The 20,548-nt window shown below is 43.6% G+C and overlaps 2 protein-coding genes across 3 annotated transcripts; one reads left to right on the top strand and one right to left on the bottom strand.

The window, feature by feature from the left end:
- The first annotated feature begins 362 nt into the window (after positions 1–362).
- slc35a3b (solute carrier family 35 member A3b) lies at positions 363–15,449 on the top strand. 2 transcript variants are annotated; one of them, XM_086271100.1, is made up of 8 exons: positions 363–545; positions 5,338–5,549; positions 5,734–5,888; positions 7,382–7,504; positions 7,649–7,823; positions 11,685–11,803; positions 11,912–12,045; positions 13,993–15,449. In XM_086271100.1, the coding sequence occupies exons 2-8, from the start codon at positions 5,357–5,359 to the stop codon at positions 14,084–14,086; spliced, it is 993 nt and encodes a 330-aa protein (XP_086127226.1). In that variant the 5' UTR covers positions 363–545; positions 5,338–5,356; the 3' UTR covers positions 14,087–15,449. The 2 variants fall into 2 exon arrangements, with proteins under 2 accessions (XP_086127226.1, XP_086127224.1); XM_086271098.1 differs by having other exon boundaries at positions 11,685–12,045.
- On the bottom strand, positions 14,447–20,545 carry fam78ba (family with sequence similarity 78 member Ba). Its single transcript, XM_086271101.1, has 3 exons — positions 19,278–20,545; positions 18,808–19,087; positions 14,447–18,419 (listed from the first exon to the last, which is right to left on the bottom strand). Exons 1-3 carry the CDS (start codon positions 19,610–19,612, stop codon positions 18,177–18,179), a joined length of 858 nt encoding a protein of 285 aa, XP_086127227.1. The 5' UTR covers positions 19,613–20,545; the 3' UTR covers positions 14,447–18,176.
- Positions 20,546–20,548: the final 3 nt, after the last annotated feature.

Below are 20,548 nucleotides of genomic sequence, written 5' to 3'. Positions count from 1 at the left end.
TGAATTCTTTTTTTTTTTACAGCCCAGTAAATGTTAACAGATAGCTCTTTAATCAGAGGGGAATTGAAGTGCTTTAAATAACTATTCCAGCGAAATATGGTGTAAAGCTGTGCATGTGAATATCGTTTTAGTGATTAGCCTTTGTTAGGGGTATTTATTACATTTTATTATGTATATTTAAAAAATATGTTACATATGTTGAGGACAAAAGAGGGGCCTTTGGTGTGAAACTGTTCCCCCTTCGGTGTATTCTTGTTTACTTTGTCATATTTCGGCAGGTGTCACCAAACTTCTAAACTGAGTCCTTCTCAGCTACACGTGGGTTCATTCATTGAGTGTAGCCTCCAGAGGAGGAGGCACCGCGTCTGCTATATGCGTAAAAATCAAAAGCGTGCCGTGAATTACAGCTGAGACAGCTATGCTGACTGTTAGTTTAGCGCCATGAGAGTCAATCTTTAGTAAAGAGAAAGCGAGGACAGGACCATCAAGAGTGCGGGCGCCCACATCCTGTCATCTACACCCTAAGCTTAGCTCCAGACCCACAGGTAAGTTTCACCGAGATAAGAATTTGCTGTTTAAAAAAGCCTGTTAAACATCCGATTGTCTGCGGAGACATCTTTTGTGGCTAACTTTAACAGTGAACACCTTCTGCTTCCTTTTTAAATCTGTGAAGATGCCTTCAGAGACACCGTGTTTCACTATCAGCAACATTTGGGGGAACCATAACCAGCACATACGTCTTTAATTAAACAACGGGGCATTCACTCACTCTAACTTTCACACCTTCCCTTCACATGTGGGTTTGCCCTTCAACAGGTCCGCATCCTTACGAGTGTGATGTTTGCTCAGCTTAACTACCGCCAAACAAATACGTCAAAGTTTTCTGGTGATGGAGGTCAGCTCTGCTCCACGTCACTATATGTAATATTACTCCTTTTCTCAAGATATCAGCAGAGCAAAGCTCCACTTTAGACTTCATTTCTTCACACTGACTTGGAAGTTCTGCCAGTGCTGTGCTACCCTGTCCTGTTGTAGTGAATTCTCTGAAAATCTAAAAGCCCCCAAATGTGGCACAACGTCTCCAAACACTGTCCCTTTGAGTCCGGGTTTATGCGCTTGAGCGGGAGTAGTGCGTTGGCAGTTTCGGATTTCCCGTGAGCGTGCGGAGAGCGTTTGTTGTCTATCAGCTTCAGAATCAAATACGCGGAATAACCGGTTTGTGGGTCACTCTTCCTGGTGCTGTTGTCGGCCTGCCCGTCAGTCCCTGAAGTGGGAGCGAGTGCTGAAAGGAATTAAAAGTGTCCACCGTCTGTGCTTTTTCGTGTTTTATTTTTTATGATTCTTGCTTCTCCCGTTTCCGGTGAACTCCGCTGTCGCTCCTTTCCGGCCCACTCATCAACCAATCAGCACTCAGACAGGCAAGCAGACGCAAAGATCATTCGCATCCAGAACTGTGCGTTTGAGATATTCGCCCCCAAACGAAAAAGCGCACGCACGTCTTAAACTGATAATGTGTCTTGAAAAAGTTAAAAAGTGTAAACAGCTCAGTTTGTAACTTGATCTCAATGCTGAGCTGAACCTGACTGTTGAGTGACAGCTTGATACTCAGTGATACTCAATGAGATGCTCTCTATGGCAGAGAAGAGCTGTTTATAAACTCATTTCAAGGAGCTGGCAAAAGATTTCCTGTTCTCTAGTGTGAATCTGCGTGGGTTGTTGATAAGTCTGTGACAAATTAATGTTGATGTCTCATTATTCTGTTGCAGATAACTTTAAATATCAATTTTTTTTTACTGTAGGAAATGTGTTTCATTAATGAATTTGTATTTCTAAATAGTCTCATCTACTGTATATTTACCAGCTGTGATAGCAGTGTTGGTCTTTTCACATTCCCAATCTGCATGTGTGCTAAAGCACTTAAAACTTCCTGGTGTACTTCCTGTTACAGCAGCTGTCACCAGGGTATCATGAGTCACGGGTACTCTGACATGTGTTTACAGTACTGTACAAAAGTCTTGAGTCACTGCCCATTTCTATAATTTTTTTCTATATATTTGCAGAGTTCATTCTAACTTTTAAAGGGGCCTTGAACAGCAGACCTCCAGGCTTTCTAAGGTCTTTCAACATCCATCTTTTTATTTTCAGAGAAACTGGTTTGTTAAGTCATTTTACACTGACCTATGCATGATTCAAGCATAAAGAGGCACCTAAGTTTAAGGATGAACCAGTGTTGTATCTACACAAAACAGATAACGTAGAAAAGAACCAACTTTAAATTGTATCTTTAGGCATCCCCTTTTAAGAAAAGTCAACATTTTTAATTGAATCAGTGAAAAACACCACAAATAGCAGAGTTTGACAGAAATAAAATAATATTTTTGTACCAATAAGGTGATTCCCAAAGAACTATAAGCTGAAAACATGGGATATCTCAACATCGTGTACAGTGTGTTCTTAGAAAAATGTGAGACGATCAAACAAGTGGAGGACAAGGGAAAAAGCATCTGCCCTGAAAAACTATCTACCGCAGATCATCAGTATCTGAGATTCATGTCCTTAAGAACTAGGAAAATCCAGCAAAGACCTCAAACAGGACCTGCAAGATGCATCTGGCCCTTCAGCTGATCCTACTGTTCACTGAAGCCTCATCAGTAACATTTAAATATTTGATTTAAATGATCATCAAGGAGGAGAAGGTCTGAAGACACTGTAAGGCTCTGTTGGGAGTAAAGCTAGTTAGAAGTGTACATGCTCTCTTTTTGCCTTATATGTTGTATGTTCAGTTTGCATCTTTCAATAAATAGTTGGCCCTAGTTCCCATTTTCTATATAAAACACAAAAAATTAAGTGTGACTCGAGAATTTTGCACAGTACTGTAAGTATGTCTGTGGGCAGAATTTCCAACTCCTCCAAACTGCAAAGCAAAATGCAATCAGAAAGATTTACAGGTGTGTAGTATTGGTCAGAATAAAAGTGACGTCTGAAGGTTGGTAGGGTCTGAGTCACTCTTTGCCTCAGTCTCCAATTCTTTATCATTCCTTATGTATTTGTATTCATGTATTTATTGCCCTCCATATGAGATGTAGATACAACGTTACAAAGATAAACATGGTCCAGATCCATCGTAGGGGTAGTGCAGAGAGACAGGTAACAATTTAAGCTGATATTCATGAAGCACCTAGAAAACATGCAAATTTAATTCAAAGAGGCTTGAGCCAACCAGCTGTTTCACAACCAGAACCTTCCTGCTGCTGCGAGGCGACAGCGCTAACCACTGCACCACCAGCCAGCAGATCAATATTATTTGCACGTAGCAAAATGCCAGAAAGGTGAACTGTTCATGGTAATTACATTATAGTTTTGTCTAAGTCATTCAAATATTCGAATTAAAATTAATATGACTTAGTGGAGAATAGTTTTCTTTATCTAGGTAAAAGTTTGCCTTTAAATTGGTTTGCATATAGAAATATAACCTTTCTTTACATCTTTTAAACCTTGAGCTGTAACAGTGAGACATTTTTAAGGTTGTGATACTAATGATGTTACTAATTTGAACGTGACACGATCACATACTGTATACTGTCCATTTTCTTTTCATTCATATGTAGGTTAAGCGTGAGCATATTTACATCTGTAATATTCGGGCTGCAGTGGTTAGCATCGTCACCGCACAGCAACATGGTCCTGGGTTTGAATGCACCAGCTAGCTGGTGCTCTTTTGTGTAGAGTTTGCACACTCTCCCATGTCTGGGTGGGTTCTCTCCAGGTACTTCCTCCCACACTCTGACGACATGCATGTTAGCTTTAGTGATTCTAAAGTGGCCATAGATGTCATCGGGAGTGTGAAGAGGACCATCACTTAAGAAAATGGATGGATGGACGTGAATAAGCAAGAACACAGATGACACTACCTAAAAAAAAAAGTTTGAAATATAGTTGGAGAGAGTTGGCAGAGTGTGTTGGGTGTAGACACTGCAGGCTGTAAGGAGGGCACTCACGCACACACTGACACACACAGAAACAGAGAGGGACTGTGCAGCCGTGCCCCTCTGCTAAGCAGAGCTCCTACATAAAGAGGTCACTGTGCTGAAAACATAGCACCTCCTTCTCTGCCACCACTTCAAGGCGTTCATCTTGGCTAGTTGTACATCCCTTTTTGAAAAAACTAAATAGAATTTTTAAACTAAATCCCTGTTCAAATACAACACATATAAATGCTTCACAGCATAACAGAGTCACAAGTTTGCTCTGACATTACTTTTGCTCGAGGTCCGTTTGTTTGAGATGATGTCATGAATCAGTAAGAACAAGAAGGAACTGCAAACTGTGCGTGAGTCAGATTCGGTGTGCGTAATTGTCTGAAGACAGTGGAGAAACAGAGGCCTCGCTGTTAACAGGGATTAACTAATAATCGTGCTGTGCAAACAGTCCACCTGAGCCGATCCCACACTTTCACCTTGTGAGAAAATGAGCAGTTCCTCCTACTACTTGAAGGTGAGCTGACTCTGTGAGTCTTGTGATGAAGGCAAGTGGACGATGCCTCAATTTGGAAATAAAAGATAAAAGAATGAGGACTGTTTCTCTTCAGACGCCCCAGATGCCAGAGTCAGGAGACGGGTTAGTAATTGTCTCATCACTGTCAGCTAAAGGTTCACACTTGTTTAATTCACTCATGTATAAAATCCTTCCTAATTTTAAATTATTTATTTAAATTTTAGGACTTTACAATTTGCTGTGCTTTTTCATCTTTAAGCCACAAACCTCTGACAAGTTTAGACGAGAAATGATTTGTATTTTTTTATAAATGACACCTGTGACAGCTGCCATTGAATGTTATTAGAATTCTGGTGCGAGTGTGGATAAGTAGTGCACAGCTATGTCATTAGCCAGGGTAGATGGAGGCTATGGTTTTCCAGCTGGTCGTGTAACAGTTTCAGCAATGGTTGACCGACACGTTCCTCTCCTGCACTAAATCTGCACTTGTCTTGCTGGAGGACAGATTTCCAATAACAAGACAAAGGAAAGGTGACAGCTGTTTCCGACATGTTCCCCATTACTTTTTATTGTTAGACTGTGTCTGTGAAAGACCAGTCACAGCCTGTTAATCCTCAGTCTCTTCCACTGTTGTCTCGTGCATTTCTGCAACTTCTTAAGTGTTCGAGGCAGAAGTCAATTTCTAGCTCAAGGACACTGCAGCAGCCTTGCTCAGCGTGTCAGGACGCTCTCTGTGAGTCCTTATGTTTGTGTGAACAAGCTGAATGAACCTTTCAGTTCACTCTTCTTTTTTTCATTTTCTTCCTGTCCACCCTAAAAGGCTCCTTCACTGTCTCTCTACAGAGTCGAACATTCCTCCACAATGGCGCTTTCCTCCAGGCTAAAATACGTGTCTCTGGGGGTTCTGGTGCTGCAAACCACCCTGCTGGTTCTCACCATGCGCTACTCCCGTACCCTGAAGGAGAACGGTCCTCGCTACCTCGCCTCCTCTGCCGTAGTGTCAGCTGAAGTGCTCAAGATTTTTATGTGCACTCTCCTCATCTTCAGTGAGAACAGTGAGTAAGGAGGAAAATCAGTTTTGGATCCTACTTGGGTAGAAAATCCCCAGTCTAGTTAATAAACTTCATAGGTTGAAAAGTACCCCACATGATTTAGCAGGTTGCAGAACCACCTTTAACAGCACGAACTTGTAGCACTCGTTTTCTAAATTACTGACAGCGCTCTCTCTGTTTCTCTTAGATTTTAGCTTGACGGCAATGTACGAGCTGCTGAACAAGGAGATTCTGAACAAGCCCGTGGAGCTCGTGAAGCTGGCCGTTCCTGCAGGGATCTACACTCTGCAGAACAATCTGCTCTATGTTGCCCTGTCCAACCTGGACGCAGCCACCTATCAGGTTACATACAAATGAATGAATGTGCTTGTTCAAGCTCACTGAGTTTGTGTGCGTGAACTGGTTTCTTTATGGTTTCACATGGCTGGTTTGTATTGTGTACATTTCTGCATTCACAGTGTACAGTGGATATCCTGGTAAATATTTACATAAATCTATCTCACAGATGTCATCTGTTCTAATCTCATAAGGCTTGTTTGATTAATTTAAGTGGTACTAAAGCTATACCCTCTGCTATATTCTGTAAATATTAAAGAGGAAAATGCTAGTTATTGAGTTTTGGAATACTGGAAAAAATCATAAAACATATAAAATATGTTTGTTTAAATTAAAGCTTCACATCCCTCATTTCTAAAATGATATTTTTTATAAATAACATTTATAATTGGATGTGAACAAACTCTATAGTGATCTAAAAAAAAACAATAAACCAAAAAAACATACTTTGGAAAACAATTCAAACTGACTGAAACTGTTTTGTGAACTTGGAAAATTAATTTAAAAAATAATTTAAAAAAAATACAGACGACTAGCTGGTAAAAAGGCCATGTTCACTTTTCTTCTTTGTCACAAAGTAACCATTTTCAAATGAACACCAAGATTTATACGTTCATGACATCCAGTTCCAGTTTCTGTCCTTTTTCGCATATACGCAGTTCTTTACATAAATGAATAACGCAATAACATTTTTAAGTAGAATTGTGAGACTATTATTACCCAATTAATAATACTACCCATTTGTCCTTGAGCGCTAAAAAACCTGAAGAAGAAAGTGAATAAGAGGCACTTGGGAACATTTCAGATCATCCTTTTAACAGCAACTCAGTGACAAAAACCTTGCAAATGAAGCTGTCCCAATAGGAATGAAGCACAACAAGTTCAATGTTTATTTCCGGAGTGCAAACATGTGTCCTCTTATCTATCACAGAGAGGATTCTTAGAAATGGCGTGTCTCTTCCATTTTTAAACAGATCTGTCCTGACCCCTGCACAGTGGGCTGCTGAATGAAAGGCATCAAAGTACAGATGAAGAATTAGAATACAGTAGATCTTCCAAAAGAACGAGAAGTAGCTGGAAAGAAGATTTCTGGATATGAATGCATTTTCTGTAACTGTGGCATTTCTATACTACCCATTATTGTGTGCTAAATAATAAATAAATAAAGTTTGTGTTTGTAACACTCTGAAAAATGCGATATGCTTTGAAGAGCACAATAAAAGATAGGAAAATATGACTGTAGCATGAAATATAATTGTGGACACAGTCAAAATGAAAAAGTAAGAGTGTAAATAACAAGAAAAATTAAATATGGCAGAGAAGAAATCGAAAGCAACAGGATGTTATTTAAGAAAAAGAAGGAGCATAGGTAGCAACTTGATCAACTCTACTGTAACTCAGACTGTAGCCAGTACTGTATCAATTTTTATGTGCTGTAGTGAGGATGGGAGTAATCCATCATTTACTTAAAGCATCACTTGTGTTTTTGTGTCTAACAGGTCACGTACCAGTTGAAGATCCTCACCACAGCTTTGTTCTCTGTCTCCATGCTCGGGAAAAAGTTAGGCAGCTACCAGTGGCTCTCCCTGCTCTTCCTCATGGCCGGGGTCACTCTGGTGCAGGTAACAGCGCTCGCCGTCACCACAATTATTACTAATGTTTCATTTCTACCTTTCTAATGGTTTTTTTGGAGTCTCAGTGTATTCATGTGTTTTGATAAAAGCCTATGCCTTTGCACACGCTCATCAGTGTTTCAACCTTCACAGTTGCCCGTCGAGTCTCTGGGTGACTCTGAACAGAATGTAATGTCTGCAAGCTCCCAGTTTGTGGGCCTGATCGCTGTGCTGATGGCCTGTGTGTCCAGTGGTTTTGCTGGAGTTTACTTTGAGAAGATCCTCAAAGAGACAAGCCAGAGTCTGTGGCTTCGTAATATACAGCTGGGTGAGTGGCTATACCTCCATTTATATGACAGGCTGAGCGAGGAATGTATGGTTCCTTACAAACAAACGTTTTCTCAGAAAGTTATGCAGTTCCTGTGAAAGTACACCGCATGATTTAGCAGCTTGCAAGAACTTGTAGCACTTGTTTTTAAAATGACTTTATCAGTCACTCACATTGTTGCAGAGTTACTTTTACTCTGTCTTACAGTGAGGTTTGCAGACAGTCATTTGTGCACAGCTCCCGCAGCACTTCAGGCAGGTTGAGGTCTGGACTTCTTTTATTTTTCAGCTGTTCTGCTGTAGATTCGCTGCTGCGCTAGGGATCATTTAGCTGTCAGACAGATGGGGTTGCATTTGACTCTAGAATACTGTGGTATGTAGAGGATTTCATGGTCGGCTTAATGACTACAATGTATCCAATAATAACATGACTCTAAGTAAAACTAAAGAGAGACTATTATAAGAAATTCAGTGCAAAATTAAATAAGAGCTGTAAGCATGAAAAATGGTGCAACATGCAAGACTTCTCTGTATCTAATTTAACATCATCTAACTGTTGACATTCAGTCAGGGAAAATCTCATTTTATACCAGGGGTTTCTGCAGAGTTTGGACAGCATTTCGTTTACAAGCCTCAGGCTCCATTTGTAAGTTAATGTGCTAACAGAAGGACATGTTATACCTACATACCTACAATACCTACAACCACGATTACCGACACTAACAAGCTGATCTACAGTACGGCAGCAGTGATCAGTGAGATGCTTGGCTACAAGTTGAACAGCCACAAGGGGCAGTACCCTCCATGGAGAAGGAGGCTAGAGGGCAAGATCAAAGTAGCACGGAGGGAGGTTAGCCAACTAACGGAGTTGCAGAAAGGTGCGACAAAGAAGGTGCATAAGAAATACAGCAAGCTGTCCATACCTGAGGCCTTGGAAACTGTCAAGCAAAGACTCACAGCCTTGGCCAGCCGCTTGAGGAGGTACACCAGAGAGATAGAAGGCAGGAGAATAAACCAGCTGTTTTCCACAGAACCAGCAAAGGTGTACTCTCAGTGGCAAGGGAACAATAATAATAAGAGAACAGCACCACCAAGGCTGGAGACGGAGCAATACTGGAAGAGCATATGGGAGAAGGACGCAACCCATAACGGCAATGCTCAGTGGCTAGTGGATCTGAGGGCAGACCACAGCGACCTCCCTGAACAGGGTCCAGTAACCATCACAGTGGCAGATATCCAAGAAAGGGTCTCCAGTATGAAGAGTTGGACAGCACCAGGGCCCGACATGGTTCACGCCTACTGGCTAAAGAAGCTGACTGCACTCCACGAGCGTCTGGCAGCACAAATGAACCAGCTGCTAGTTAACGAGAGACACCCGGAATGGCTAACCGAAGGTCGGACGGTCCTGATCCCCAAGGACCCCAAGAAGGGACCGGTCCCCTCCAACTACCGACCAATAACCTGCCTCAGTACTACATGGAAGCTCCTGTCAGGCATCATATCGGCTAAGATGAACAGGCACATGGGTCAATACATGAGCGGGACACAGAAAGGAATTGGCAAGAATACCAGAGGCGCAAAACACCAGCTACTGGTAGACAGAACAATCAGCCGAGACTGCAAGACCAGACTGACCAACCTGTGCACTGCCTGGATTGATTACAAGAAGGCCTATGACTCAATGCCCCACAGCTGGATACTGGAATGCCTAGAATTGTACAAGATCAATGGGACCCTAAGAGCCTTCATCAGGAACTCAATGGGGATGTGGCGCACAACACTAGAGTCCAACTCCAAGCCCATAGCACAAGTCACCATCAAGTGCGGGATCTACCAAGGAGATGCTCTGTCCCCACTGCTGTTCTGCATAAGCCTGAACCCCCTCAGTGAGATCATTAACAAGACTGGCTAAAGATACCGACAACAGAACGGAGCAGTTGTCAGCCACCTCCTGTACATGGATGACATCAAGCTGTATGCCAAGAGTGAACGAGACATCGATTCACTGATCCACACTACCAGGCTATACAGCAATGACATTGGAATGTCGTTCGGACTGGAGAAGTGTAGTCGGATGGTAACAAAGAGAGGGAAGGTAGTCAGAACTGAGAGGATTGAACTACCAGAAGGCAACATTGCAGACATAGAGGACAGTTACAAGTACCTGGGGATCCCGCAGGCAAATGGGAACCATGAAGAGGCTGCTAGAAAAGCTGCAACCACCAAGTACCTGCAGAGGGTCAGGCAAGTCCTGCGGAGTCAGCTGAATGGTAAGAACAAGATCCGGGCCATCAACACCTACGCCCTGCCCGTGATCAGGTACCCTGCTGGGGTAATAGGCTGGCCAAAGGAGGAGATAGAAGCCACTGACATAAAGACAAGAAAGCTCCTTACCATGCATGGAGGGTTTCACCCCAAGTCCAGCACCCTGAGGCTGTACGCTAAGCGGAAGGAAGGGGGCCGGGGACTGGTGAGTGTCAGCACCACAGTCCAGGATGAGACAACGAACATCCAAGAATACATTGGGAAGATGGCCCCAACTGACCGAGTGCTCGGTGAATACCTCAGGCAGCAGAAACCCAAGAAAGAGGAGGGAGACGAGGAACCATCATGGAAGGACAGGCCCCTGCACGGTATGTACCACCGGCAGATAGAGGAGGTGGCTGATATCCAGAAATCCTACCAGTGGCTGGACAAAGCTGGACTGAAAGACAGCACAGAGGCACTAATCATGGCAGCTCAAGAACAAGCTCTGAGTACAAGATCCATAGAGGCTGGGGTCTATCACACCAGGCAAGACCCCAGGTGCAGGCTGTGTAAAGATGCCCCAGAGACAATCCAGCACATAACAGCAGGGTGCAAGATGCTAGCAGGCAAGGCATACATGGAACGCCATAACCAAGTGGCCGGCATAGTGTACAGGAACATCTGTGCCGAGTATAACCTGGAATCCCGAGGTCAAAATGGGAGATGCCCCCAAGGGTGGTGGAGAATGACCGAGCTAAGATCCTGTGGGACTTCCAGATACAGACGGACAAAATGGTGGTGGCTAACCAACCGGACATAGTGGTGGTAGACAAACAGAAGAAGACGGCCGTAGTGATCGATGTAGCGGTTCCGAATGACAGCAATATCAGGAAGAAGGAACACGAGAAGCTGGAGAAATACCAAGGGCTCAGAGAAGAGCTCGAGAGGATGTGGAGGGTGAAGGTAACGGTGGTCCCCGTGGTAATCGGAGCACTAGGTGCGGTGACTCCCAAGCTAGGCGAGTGGCTCCAGCAGATCCCAGGAATAACATCGGAAATCTCTGTCCAGAAGAGCGCAGTCCTGGGAACAGCTAAGATACTGCGCAGGACCCTCAAGCTCCCAGGCCTCTGGTAGAGGACCCGAGCTTGAAGGATAAACCGCCCGCAGGGGCGTGCTGGGTGTTTATATATATATATATATATATATATATATACATATGTATGTGTGTGTGTGTGTGTGTGTGTGTGTACATATATGTATATATACATATATATACATATATACCTTTGTACAAGCACAACGTTAGACTGATTTGGTGATTTGGCAAGTAAAACTGTTCTTGGCATATGGATGTGAGTTTCTTGGGATATTTTGTTCTATGTGTATAACAATAAAGATTGAACTGAGGAGGTGCACATTCAAGGTGAGTTTATGGGCTGTATATTGATAAAACTTGATGGCATCTTAGGACTGCAGTCTGCTTTAAGACAGCATGGCTATGGCTCATTTCCTTTTGTTCTTCTTGCCTTATATTGCTCCTTAGTTAAAACACCACCTTTGTCTTACTTGTCCCAGCAAGGACCTGATCTTTATCACTTTCTCTTGTCTCTTTCAGGTTTGTTCAGCTTTGTGTTTGGCTTGACAGGCATGGTGGTGTATGATGGCGAAAGCTTGAAGCAGGAGGGGATTTTCCAGGGATACAACACTATTACCTGCATAGTTGTCGTCTTACAGGTTGCGCCATCGTGTTTCACTACAGTACATCATTTGACTTCCATGAGTTTTATGGCAGTCTTTGTGGAGTTGTTCATGTCTGCCTTTGTGTTGTTTGCATGTCTTCAGGCTCTCGGCGGGCTGATCGTGGCTGTAGTCATTAAATATGCTGACAACATCCTCAAAGGATTTGCCACCTCTCTATCAATCATGGTGTCTACACTCATGTCGTATTTCCTGTTGAAGGACTTTAATCCCACAAGGTAAACACAAGCGCGCTTATGCACAATAAAAAAAATATTAATTTGCTAACACTTTATCAGTGGAAAACATGATATTCTTGAGGGTTTTTTTTTTTTTTTAGATCTAGCAGCTTTACTACAGGCTGAAATACATTTAGGTCCTTAAGTTTCTGACAAAGAAACTTTGTTTGTAATTTTGCCTCTTGCCTCCACCACAGTCTATTTTACAGAAAACAATCATGATTTAAAATCCACTGTGGTGGTGTAACGAGGCGTGCTATTAAAAACTATCATTATCCAAAAACTTTTGGACCTACCTGTGTGTCAGCAATTGACACTGATTATCAGGAAACCAGTTAAAACAGAATCCAGATGTCTTTTAACAGTCACCTGACTGCGCTGACCACCTTCACATTTGTGGATTTTCATCAGGTTTTGTGTTGATTAAAAAATAGTTCTTCCATCACAAACTCCAGTTTAGCGTTTTTGGTTTTAACTAATAAAAATCTGCCTTATTTTAATACTAATCAGCAAGTCTTTGCTTCCAAACATGTTAAACTGTGCAGTGAAAAGTTTTTGCCACCTTCCTGATTTTGTAGTTTTTTGCATATTTGTTAAATTTAGATGTTTCAGATCATCAAACGAATTTTAGAATTAGAAAAGATAAGCCAAGTAAATAACTGGGTTAGTTATTAAAACGTAATAAGTGGCTGTGCCGCCTTCGGCAGAAGCAATCTGCAAGGACTGCAAGACATGGTGATGCCGCATAAGCCGAGAAACCTTGAGCTTCAGGGCATAAACTCATGGCCGGAGATTCTTCTTCAGGATTTTATGGTACAGAGCAGAATTCATGGTTCCATCAGGGAACAGCAAGTTGTCCAATTCCTGAAGCAGAAAAACAGCCCCCGAACATCACCACCACCATGTTTGACTGCTGGTATGAAATTCTTTTAGGAGATGCATGTAACAGGAATGAAAGCTTCCAAGAAGTTCACCTTTCGTCTCGTCACAGAATATTTTCTAAAAAGTCTTGGGAGTCATCAAGATATTTTTGGTAAATATAATATGAGTCTTTATGTTCTTTTGGCCAGCACTGGTTCTTGCCTTAGACTCTCACACTGATGCTATTTTTGCACAGTCTCTTTTATGTTGTTCACTTGTGGAGTGACTTTAAGTCAGACAAGTTAGGCCTGCAGTTCTTTTTGACCAGGGGTAGGCTACTCCGGGCCTCAAGTGTCGGTGTCCTGCACGTTTTAGATGTGTCCTTCATCCAACACAGCTGATTTAAATGGCTAAATTACCCCCTCAACATGTCTTGAAGTTCTCCAGAGGCCTGGCACTAAACTAATCATTAAAACCTGCAGGACACCAGCACTTGAGGCCTGGAGTTGTTTAACTCTGCTTTAGATGGTCTTCTAGGTTCATTTGTGACCGTTGATCATCTTGGAGTAATTTTGGTAGGATAACTGCTGCTGAGAAGATTCACCACTGTTGTAAGTTTTCTGCATTTGTGGATAATGATTCTCACCGTGGTTCACTGAAGTTCTAAAGCCTTAGAAATGGCTTTGTAACCCCTTTCCAGACTAATAGATGACTTTTTGAGATCTTTTAGCCTACTTCACTTCACCATCCAGCTTCTGTTTAAGGGATTTCTCAATTCAGCTGGTCTGGCAGTAATCAGGCCTGCGTGTGATGAATATACTGAACATGTCAGCTTTCCAAAAACAATGTGGAAAATCAGAATTAAGTCACGTCATAACATAACAAGAAAGAAATCCTGAAGAGGGCAACTACTGTTTCGCTATCTTCTAATCAGCAGCAATGTTTTTGAAAGGCACTGTATTCAAAATCTTGGCAAAGCTCCACACAGAACTAGTAATAGTAACAGTGATAACTGTCATACACACAAGTTGCCTCACGTGTTGTGCTTCCAACTTAATGCATTTTCTTTTTCTCTGTGTCTCTCAGCGTATTTTTTCTAGGTGCAGTGCTGGTTATTGCTGCCACATTTCTTTACGGCTATGAGCAGAAACCTGCCAGCAGCAGCACCAACAAAGTGTAATCAGAGACTTGCGTGAATTGTGGCTCTACGAACTGTGACCAGGAATTTGCCACATGAACAATTTCATTACAGAAAAAGTAAAGACAAGTTACTGGGAAATACAGTCTTTTGGAAGTGGGCCTTCTCTGAAAAAGTGCAAAATGGATGTTAGCAGTGACTCATGTGAAAGCTATTGTTTTGAGCATGTCAGGTAAACTTAACACTACAGAAAAGCAAACGGCGTAAGGCGAACAGGAGGACATGATAAGCAAACCATATCCTTGCTGGCAAACTAATGTGAAACTAGTTCACGTGTGTCAGTATTAGAACTGTGACGTTCCACCTCAGGAGGTACAGATGCTACATTTAAGCTTTGGGTTGCTAAAGAATTGTAATTTTAAAATGATCACGTCTTTTGAAGAAGTGGCACATAATTTTAGTGCAAATGGAAAGTCCAGCCATCCATTCACTTCCGCTTATCCTTTTCAGGGTCGCGGGGGCAAATGGAAAGTGTTTCTTTAGATATCAGCAGAGAAGTTTTGAAAAAGCACAACAGCATATTGCACTTACTAGATCCCCACAAGCACGTGCTAAAATAATAATAACAAAGGAGCGCGTCGTATCAGATTTTTATAATCTGTCTGGATCCTCCACCACATTGCCAAGGTGCTCTACTGGAGGCTGTTTGAGTACAGTGAGCTCTCATGTTCAAACAAACAGTTTGACATGATTTGCGCTTCATGATAGGGTCGATTATCTTGTTGGAAGCATCAGAAGATGGGTCGTAAAGGGATAGACAGGTTTAGCAACAATACTCAGGGCTGTCATACATACAAGGGCTTGTGTTCTGCTTAAAGCGTGCCAGGAAAATACCTCTAAAACTATCATGTATTAACTGTAACCCCAGTTTCTTAGCTGACAGCAGGTTCGATGTGTTATGCATTCAGAGATGCTCTTCTCCCTACCTTGACTGTAACAAGTGTTTATTCGAGTCGCTGTTGTCTTCCTGTCATTTCAAAGCAGTCTGATCATTCTCCTCTGAACTCAACAAGGCATTTTCACTACTGTGCACAGTTTTCTTACCTGTTTGGATCATTCTTTATGAACTGTAGAGATAGTTGTGTGTAAAAATAAACCAGCAGTTTCTGAATTACTCAGACCAGCCTGTGCAAAGTCAATGAAATCACTGTACTTCCACATTCTCACACTCAGTTTTCAGCATCTCATCCTGAATATGTCTACATGTCCTAATGAGCAGAGTTGCTGCGATGTGATTGGATGATCGTAGATATCCAACGAGCAGTCTGACAGGTGTACCTAATGAAGCTGCCGCTGAGTGTACGCTTAAGATGGGTTACATTTAACATATTCCAGACACTGCCAAGCACGTAGAAAAATTAAAACATGTTGCGAAGCGGTCAGACTGACTTCATCTTTTTTTGTTGTTTTTTTTGTTTCATACAGAACAACATATATATGGCAAACAATAAAGAACCTCAGTCATAAACCAGATGTTACATGCTGGATAAGACAGATAACGTCTTCGTTCAGAAACAAACAAACAAACCAAAGCATATATTGTAAATCACAAAGAAAAAACATTTGGGCACTTTGGGACCTTTCGTAAACTTTCTATAAGTCAGTCATTTAGTCTGTTTAAATAACCAGTTCTTGTCGTTCATGTGGTGTTCAGTTTGTTTTGAAGGGGCAAAAACATTTTTATTTCCTATACTTGAACATTTTTTCTGAAAGGGCAAAAGAGCTGTTTGTATTATCAGTACGAGGAGCTCGTGTGGTTTTTGGTACTTTTCTTTCTTTCTTTGACATTAGTGGGAGGTTTTCTAAGTAATAATAAAAACATTGTTTGGGAACGAAAGAACTGCGATAAGAAATACTGTGTATTCATTTACAAAGCAAACGGGAGGCGAATCCTTGACAGCACTTCCATCTAGTGGTGGAAGGAGGAGTAAACGTGCTGCAAAGAGGAGGGGTTACCTCTGTCCAAAGATGCTGAATGTCCTTTTTTCCCTTTTTAAAAGAAAATAAGAGATGAAATTTCACATAAAACTGAAACGACTGCTTTGACCTTGCTACTCACAGTCTGAACATGTATATCAAAAGCGCTCGTTTTAGAGTTATTTAAATTCAGAAAAACAAAAAGAAAAGCTCTTTATGTAACAACAAATGAATAAATTAAACTCTTTTTTTATGCTGAAACAACCAGCGCTGCCTTGATCTCATCTTACATCAAAGTCTACCTGCGTCTGTGTGTGTGTGTGAGCGCCCCCACACATACACTCTCTCTAATCCTCGCACACAGATGTCGGCACACCCATGAATATTTTGAACAGTTCTTTTCGTTTTCTTTCTTTTTCTTTTTTTCAGTTCCAGTTGCAGTGCACTCTCGAAAACCAAACCGGTCTCTATAGCAACAGATGGCTGAATGAGCCGAGGTGCTGTGACCAATGAAGATACACTGAATTAATATGACCTATTTTAACCTCTGTGTACTTTTTAATTGGTAGCAACAATCATTTTTATTCAACATTGATCCCAGCAGATAAAAGCAGCATAAAATAAGATGGCAGGGCGTTGGTGGGAGAACTCATTTAGCCTATTTTCCTGTTAATTTTGCAGTGTTTCCAGCAGTTTTACTCCAGACACAGACAATGTTTGCATAGTTGTGGATCTCAGAAAGGATTTGTGACTTCGGTATGGCCCTAGCCTGCGTGTATGAGGTGTGCAGCCAGGGGAGAAAAGAGAGCGGGCATATGGGAAGGTGAGGCGTGAACCTGGAGAGAAGCACAGATGGAAGATGAGTCATGTGACTTGTGCAGAGTGGCAGGCAGGGACCTGGACGGAGGCCCAGGACGGGCCGTGGCCACGACGCAGTGAAAGTCTTCATCTGCGTGTTTATCTGCAGAAATCTGCCGGACAAATAATCAGTATGACGTCACAGAAGCAGCGCTGGCACGGATCCAAATAAAACCCATTTTTAAAATGGTGTCTGGCTTAGTTTCACACCGGCAAAACCATCACGGGTACATTTCTATTCCCTGGATTGTAGTGCAACATCAAATGTAGCCTCGGGACAGTTTGGCCTCGCTCCACCTGTGATATATGTGCCGACTGCTATCGCCTTCTTGTTTCAAATCTGTTGTCCGGCACTGCTCCAAGTCATTTACGCTGCACTTATTGAACGCATAGCTGACATTATTTATTTAAGGTAGCAACAGATCTGGCTCATCCCTCTGACAAATCTGACACCCATCCAAAACAAACAAAACAAAAAACAAAACAGCATCAGCTGCACAACTGAGGCAAGAAACTATGCTGGGTGCGTACGTTTGGTGTATTAGCAGAACTCAAGTGAAAACTACAGCAGGCTGTTTTTTTTTCTCTTCTCCCAGACTTTTATGCCAAGTGGGTGCTGTTGTTACAATCTGGTCGATGTACGAGTTTATTCTTCACCTAAAAAGATTTGTATAATACTTTGTCTCTTTTAAATGATCTGTATACATCCTTTAATACTGAGATTGCTGAAGGCCTTTGTTGGCACTGATGAGGTTTACCAGCCCTCTGTATTTTTTGTTTTCTTTTTGGCTGACTTTTCAATCAAAATGTCTTCAGGTAACAAGTTATACAAAACAAATGCTATTCGAAAGTTCTCCAAGGAGAGGTTTTTTTTGTGTGTTCCTCTCATTCTCATGCAATAGGGTCTACATAAGGATGCAGGATGCAGTTCTTGTTGTGGTCTAATACCTCTGCGATACATCTAAAAACAGCTTTTCCTTCTCAGCTAAAAGGCAGGCATAACTCTATATTCCAGTCCAAAGCATGTGAGGGGGTTCAAACAAGCTTTGATGCAGCTCCAGGTCCTTGACAAATAGTTTGCTGTGGACTTCTTGTGCTACGTCAGATCCCAGATGTAATATCCGTACCGGCTAATTGCGATAGTCCATTTGAATCATTCAGGAAGAAGAAGCCACGGAGGGGTGGAGGGGGGGGCCAACCATCGGGCTTACTTTCCTATCCATTTACACCCCCCTCCACTTATTTTTTTTCCAAAAGGGAACAATCATATTTTTGTGTGTGCAAACATTTCACTCTCTTATTTTGGCGGTATGACGACGAGCGGCGCCCCTCTCCGCGGCCTCCACATTAGCACTTGGGCATCGTTGGCGTTCGGCCTCCCCAGCGCGTTGGGAGGGATGGGTTCCTGGTAGTTGAGGATGTGCGGTTGCTCCTGGTAGGGGCGGCCCACCAGTGAGGCCCGAGAGCCCAGCGGCATGTCTGGATCCACGGCGATATCCACCCGCATCCGCCACCGCACCGTCTGCAACACTATACGCTCCTGGAAGAGGAGACAGAGCCACCGTGTTAATATGGTCGATGTGCTTGCTGATGATCTTTTAAGACCAAGCTGCTGACACAAAACTAAAACAGCCGTGCTTTCCTCGTGTTCTTTAATAAAATATCTCTTTCAAAAGACAACACATCCTGATTCACATGTTGTGCTGGACTGACTTCTGATGCCGCTGCTACATCAGGAGAGTTGAAGGTAATGATGAGATATTTTGTAACTTTACACCAGACTGGGAAAGTGCAGGAGAAAGTGATTACATCATAGCCAGTGTGAAATGGGAGAGTGGTTTCTGAAGATATACGGCTGTTTTTCTCCCCCCTCCCCCCATCTTATCGTGATGTGGGCCAAAGGCGGGATCGCTGTGTTTCGGGCCTACCTTCGTGACAGAGTTCATGGCCACCAACCAGGTGATGAAACTCTGGTCCCTGGTGATGTGGGTCAGCATGGGTGTGTTGCTGTTGCTGATGGGGACAGCCCAGGTCACACTGGGGTAGAAGTTGTCGTTCATGCTGACCGTCAGACGGGACGGTTTGGATGTAGGGCCGGTGAGGGTGACCGTCTCTGTGGTGTTGCCGTACCAGGGGTAGCTGACACCATCCGAGTCACTGATGGCCTTGACCCGACCCTCTCGCAGTTCTGGTAACTCCCAGCTGGACCTGCAGCAGCGGACAAAAGAGGACACAGAGAAGCAGAGGATGAGAGACTTTGTTTGTGTGTGTGTGTGTGTGTGTGGCAGTGCCAGGTACAGGGTTTTGGTCTAGATGTGTGTGTGTGAGAGAATCACATGCACACCTTAGAGGCCCACAGTAAGCAAGAGAGGTTTGATGGCGTCTTCTACACACTTACATGCCAATATCGCCATAGGTATTGTAGAACTCCATCTGGGTGCAAGCTTGGATCCAGCCCACCACCCAGGTTTCGTTGCGGGGCACTGGTGGCATCACGACTCCCGCTGAGGCCCTGAAGTAAGGTGTCTTGTAGCGGAGCACAATCGGTGAGTTCTCCTCAATGATGGTGGGACACTGGTCAATAGAGGCGGACACCTCATACACTACAATGTTCTCCCGTCTGATGCGGGGCTTGCATGCGATGCTCTGAATACAGCCCATAGTGCAGGCGACAAGCAGAATGAGCAAAGCCAGAGAAGACGGGAGCCGATGATACCTGGCCAGTATGCACATCAGTCCCCTCAGGGTTCCACCCTTGCCTCAAGAGCAGATCTAATCCTTTAATTGCACATAATCACTGATTGGATAAAGGAAGAAAGGGGCGAGAAGAAGAAGAAAAAAAGCTAGGGGAATAAGCAACAGTCACCATTGATGAAAAATGAAAACTTCCACCATAATATCTTTAGGATGATATGGAGGTGAGACAGCAGTGTTGACTTGGGGGGAAGTATCGCAGATCTTCGCAGCCTCCTCCCCCCGGTCTGCCTGCTGACTGCCGCACTGCCCTTGGCGCTCGTCCCCAGAAACTGCAATCCGGCCTCCCCTGGGCTGCTGCTGCTGCCTCTCCGCCGAGCGTCCGCAGGCTCCTGTGTTCCCCGTCGTGTCCGCACGTCCGGCCGCACGTCGGTGCCCCTTGATCCTGCTGCTCTGCTCCCGGCTCTGCGCTGTCATGTCAAGTGGCGACAGGGCAGCCAGGTGCGTCAGAGGAGGAGGGGGTCTGGATGCCTTTTGTTTGCTCGGCTTTTCCCGTACTAGCCCTACATTCGCGAGGCGCCCTCACAAGCCAGAATCGGGGGTCCTCATCACTTTAAGCCCGCCATGAAAAGGAAGCTTCAGTAAAAAACGAGCGAGGACGATGTCTTACGAAAGCGAGCCACCGGGGCCGCAGAGGGTTATTTTAATGTTTCTCTTTTTTTTCCCTTTCCTCGCAGCGAGTTTCCATTCTTGGGGATGCATGAATGGTGCAATATGAATGGAGGCAGCGAGGCGGCATAAACGTGCAGGCGGGGAAACAGCGACTATACCGTCAGGCTATCGATCTCGTTGTTGCCGCTCAGCCTCACGGGCCGGAGAGCATCCTCTTCCCGCGGAGGGTCGAGTTGTTCGGTTTCGAGGTGCTGATGCTGTGTGGAGGTAGAGGAGGGAGGGGCGTCACCCGACCTCTGCATT

The sequence above is a fragment of the Aulonocara sp. 'chitande type north' Nkhata Bay genome, linkage group LG18 (assembly GCF_057382095.1).
Source record: "Aulonocara sp. 'chitande type north' Nkhata Bay isolate Kocher_YH1m ecotype deep benthic linkage group LG18, A_spYH_male_GT1.1, whole genome shotgun sequence".
Lineage (NCBI taxonomy): Eukaryota > Metazoa > Chordata > Actinopteri > Cichliformes > Cichlidae > Aulonocara > Aulonocara sp. 'chitande type north' Nkhata Bay.
Note: the sequence above shows the minus strand (reverse complement) of the source record. Positions and strands in the feature narration are given on the sequence as shown.

What these genes read in the sequence shown, in the direction of transcription:
- slc35a3b (XM_086271098.1), top strand. Translation starts at nt 5,357, where the DNA reads ATGGCGCTTTCCTCCAGGCTAAAATACGTGTCTCTGGGGGTTCTGGTG. An exon ending in CCTCATCTTCAGTGAGAACA is followed by an intron (nt 5,550 to 5,733) that starts GTGAGTAAGGAG and finishes TGTTTCTCTTAG; the next exon opens with ATTTTAGCTTGACGGCAATG. An exon ending in TGGACGCAGCCACCTATCAG is followed by an intron (nt 5,889 to 7,381) that starts GTTACATACAAA and finishes TGTGTCTAACAG; the next exon opens with GTCACGTACCAGTTGAAGAT.
- fam78ba (XM_086271101.1), bottom strand. Translation starts at nt 19,612, where the DNA reads ATGTGCATACTGGCCAGGTATCATCGGCTCCCGTCTTCTCTGGCTTTG. An exon ending in ACCTATGGCGATATTGGCAT is followed by an intron (nt 19,088 to 19,277) that starts GTAAGTGTGTAG and finishes CCGCTGCTGCAG; the next exon opens with GTCCAGCTGGGAGTTACCAG. An exon ending in CCATGAACTCTGTCACGAAG is followed by an intron (nt 18,420 to 18,807) that starts GTAGGCCCGAAA and finishes CTCCTCTTCCAG; the next exon opens with GAGCGTATAGTGTTGCAGAC.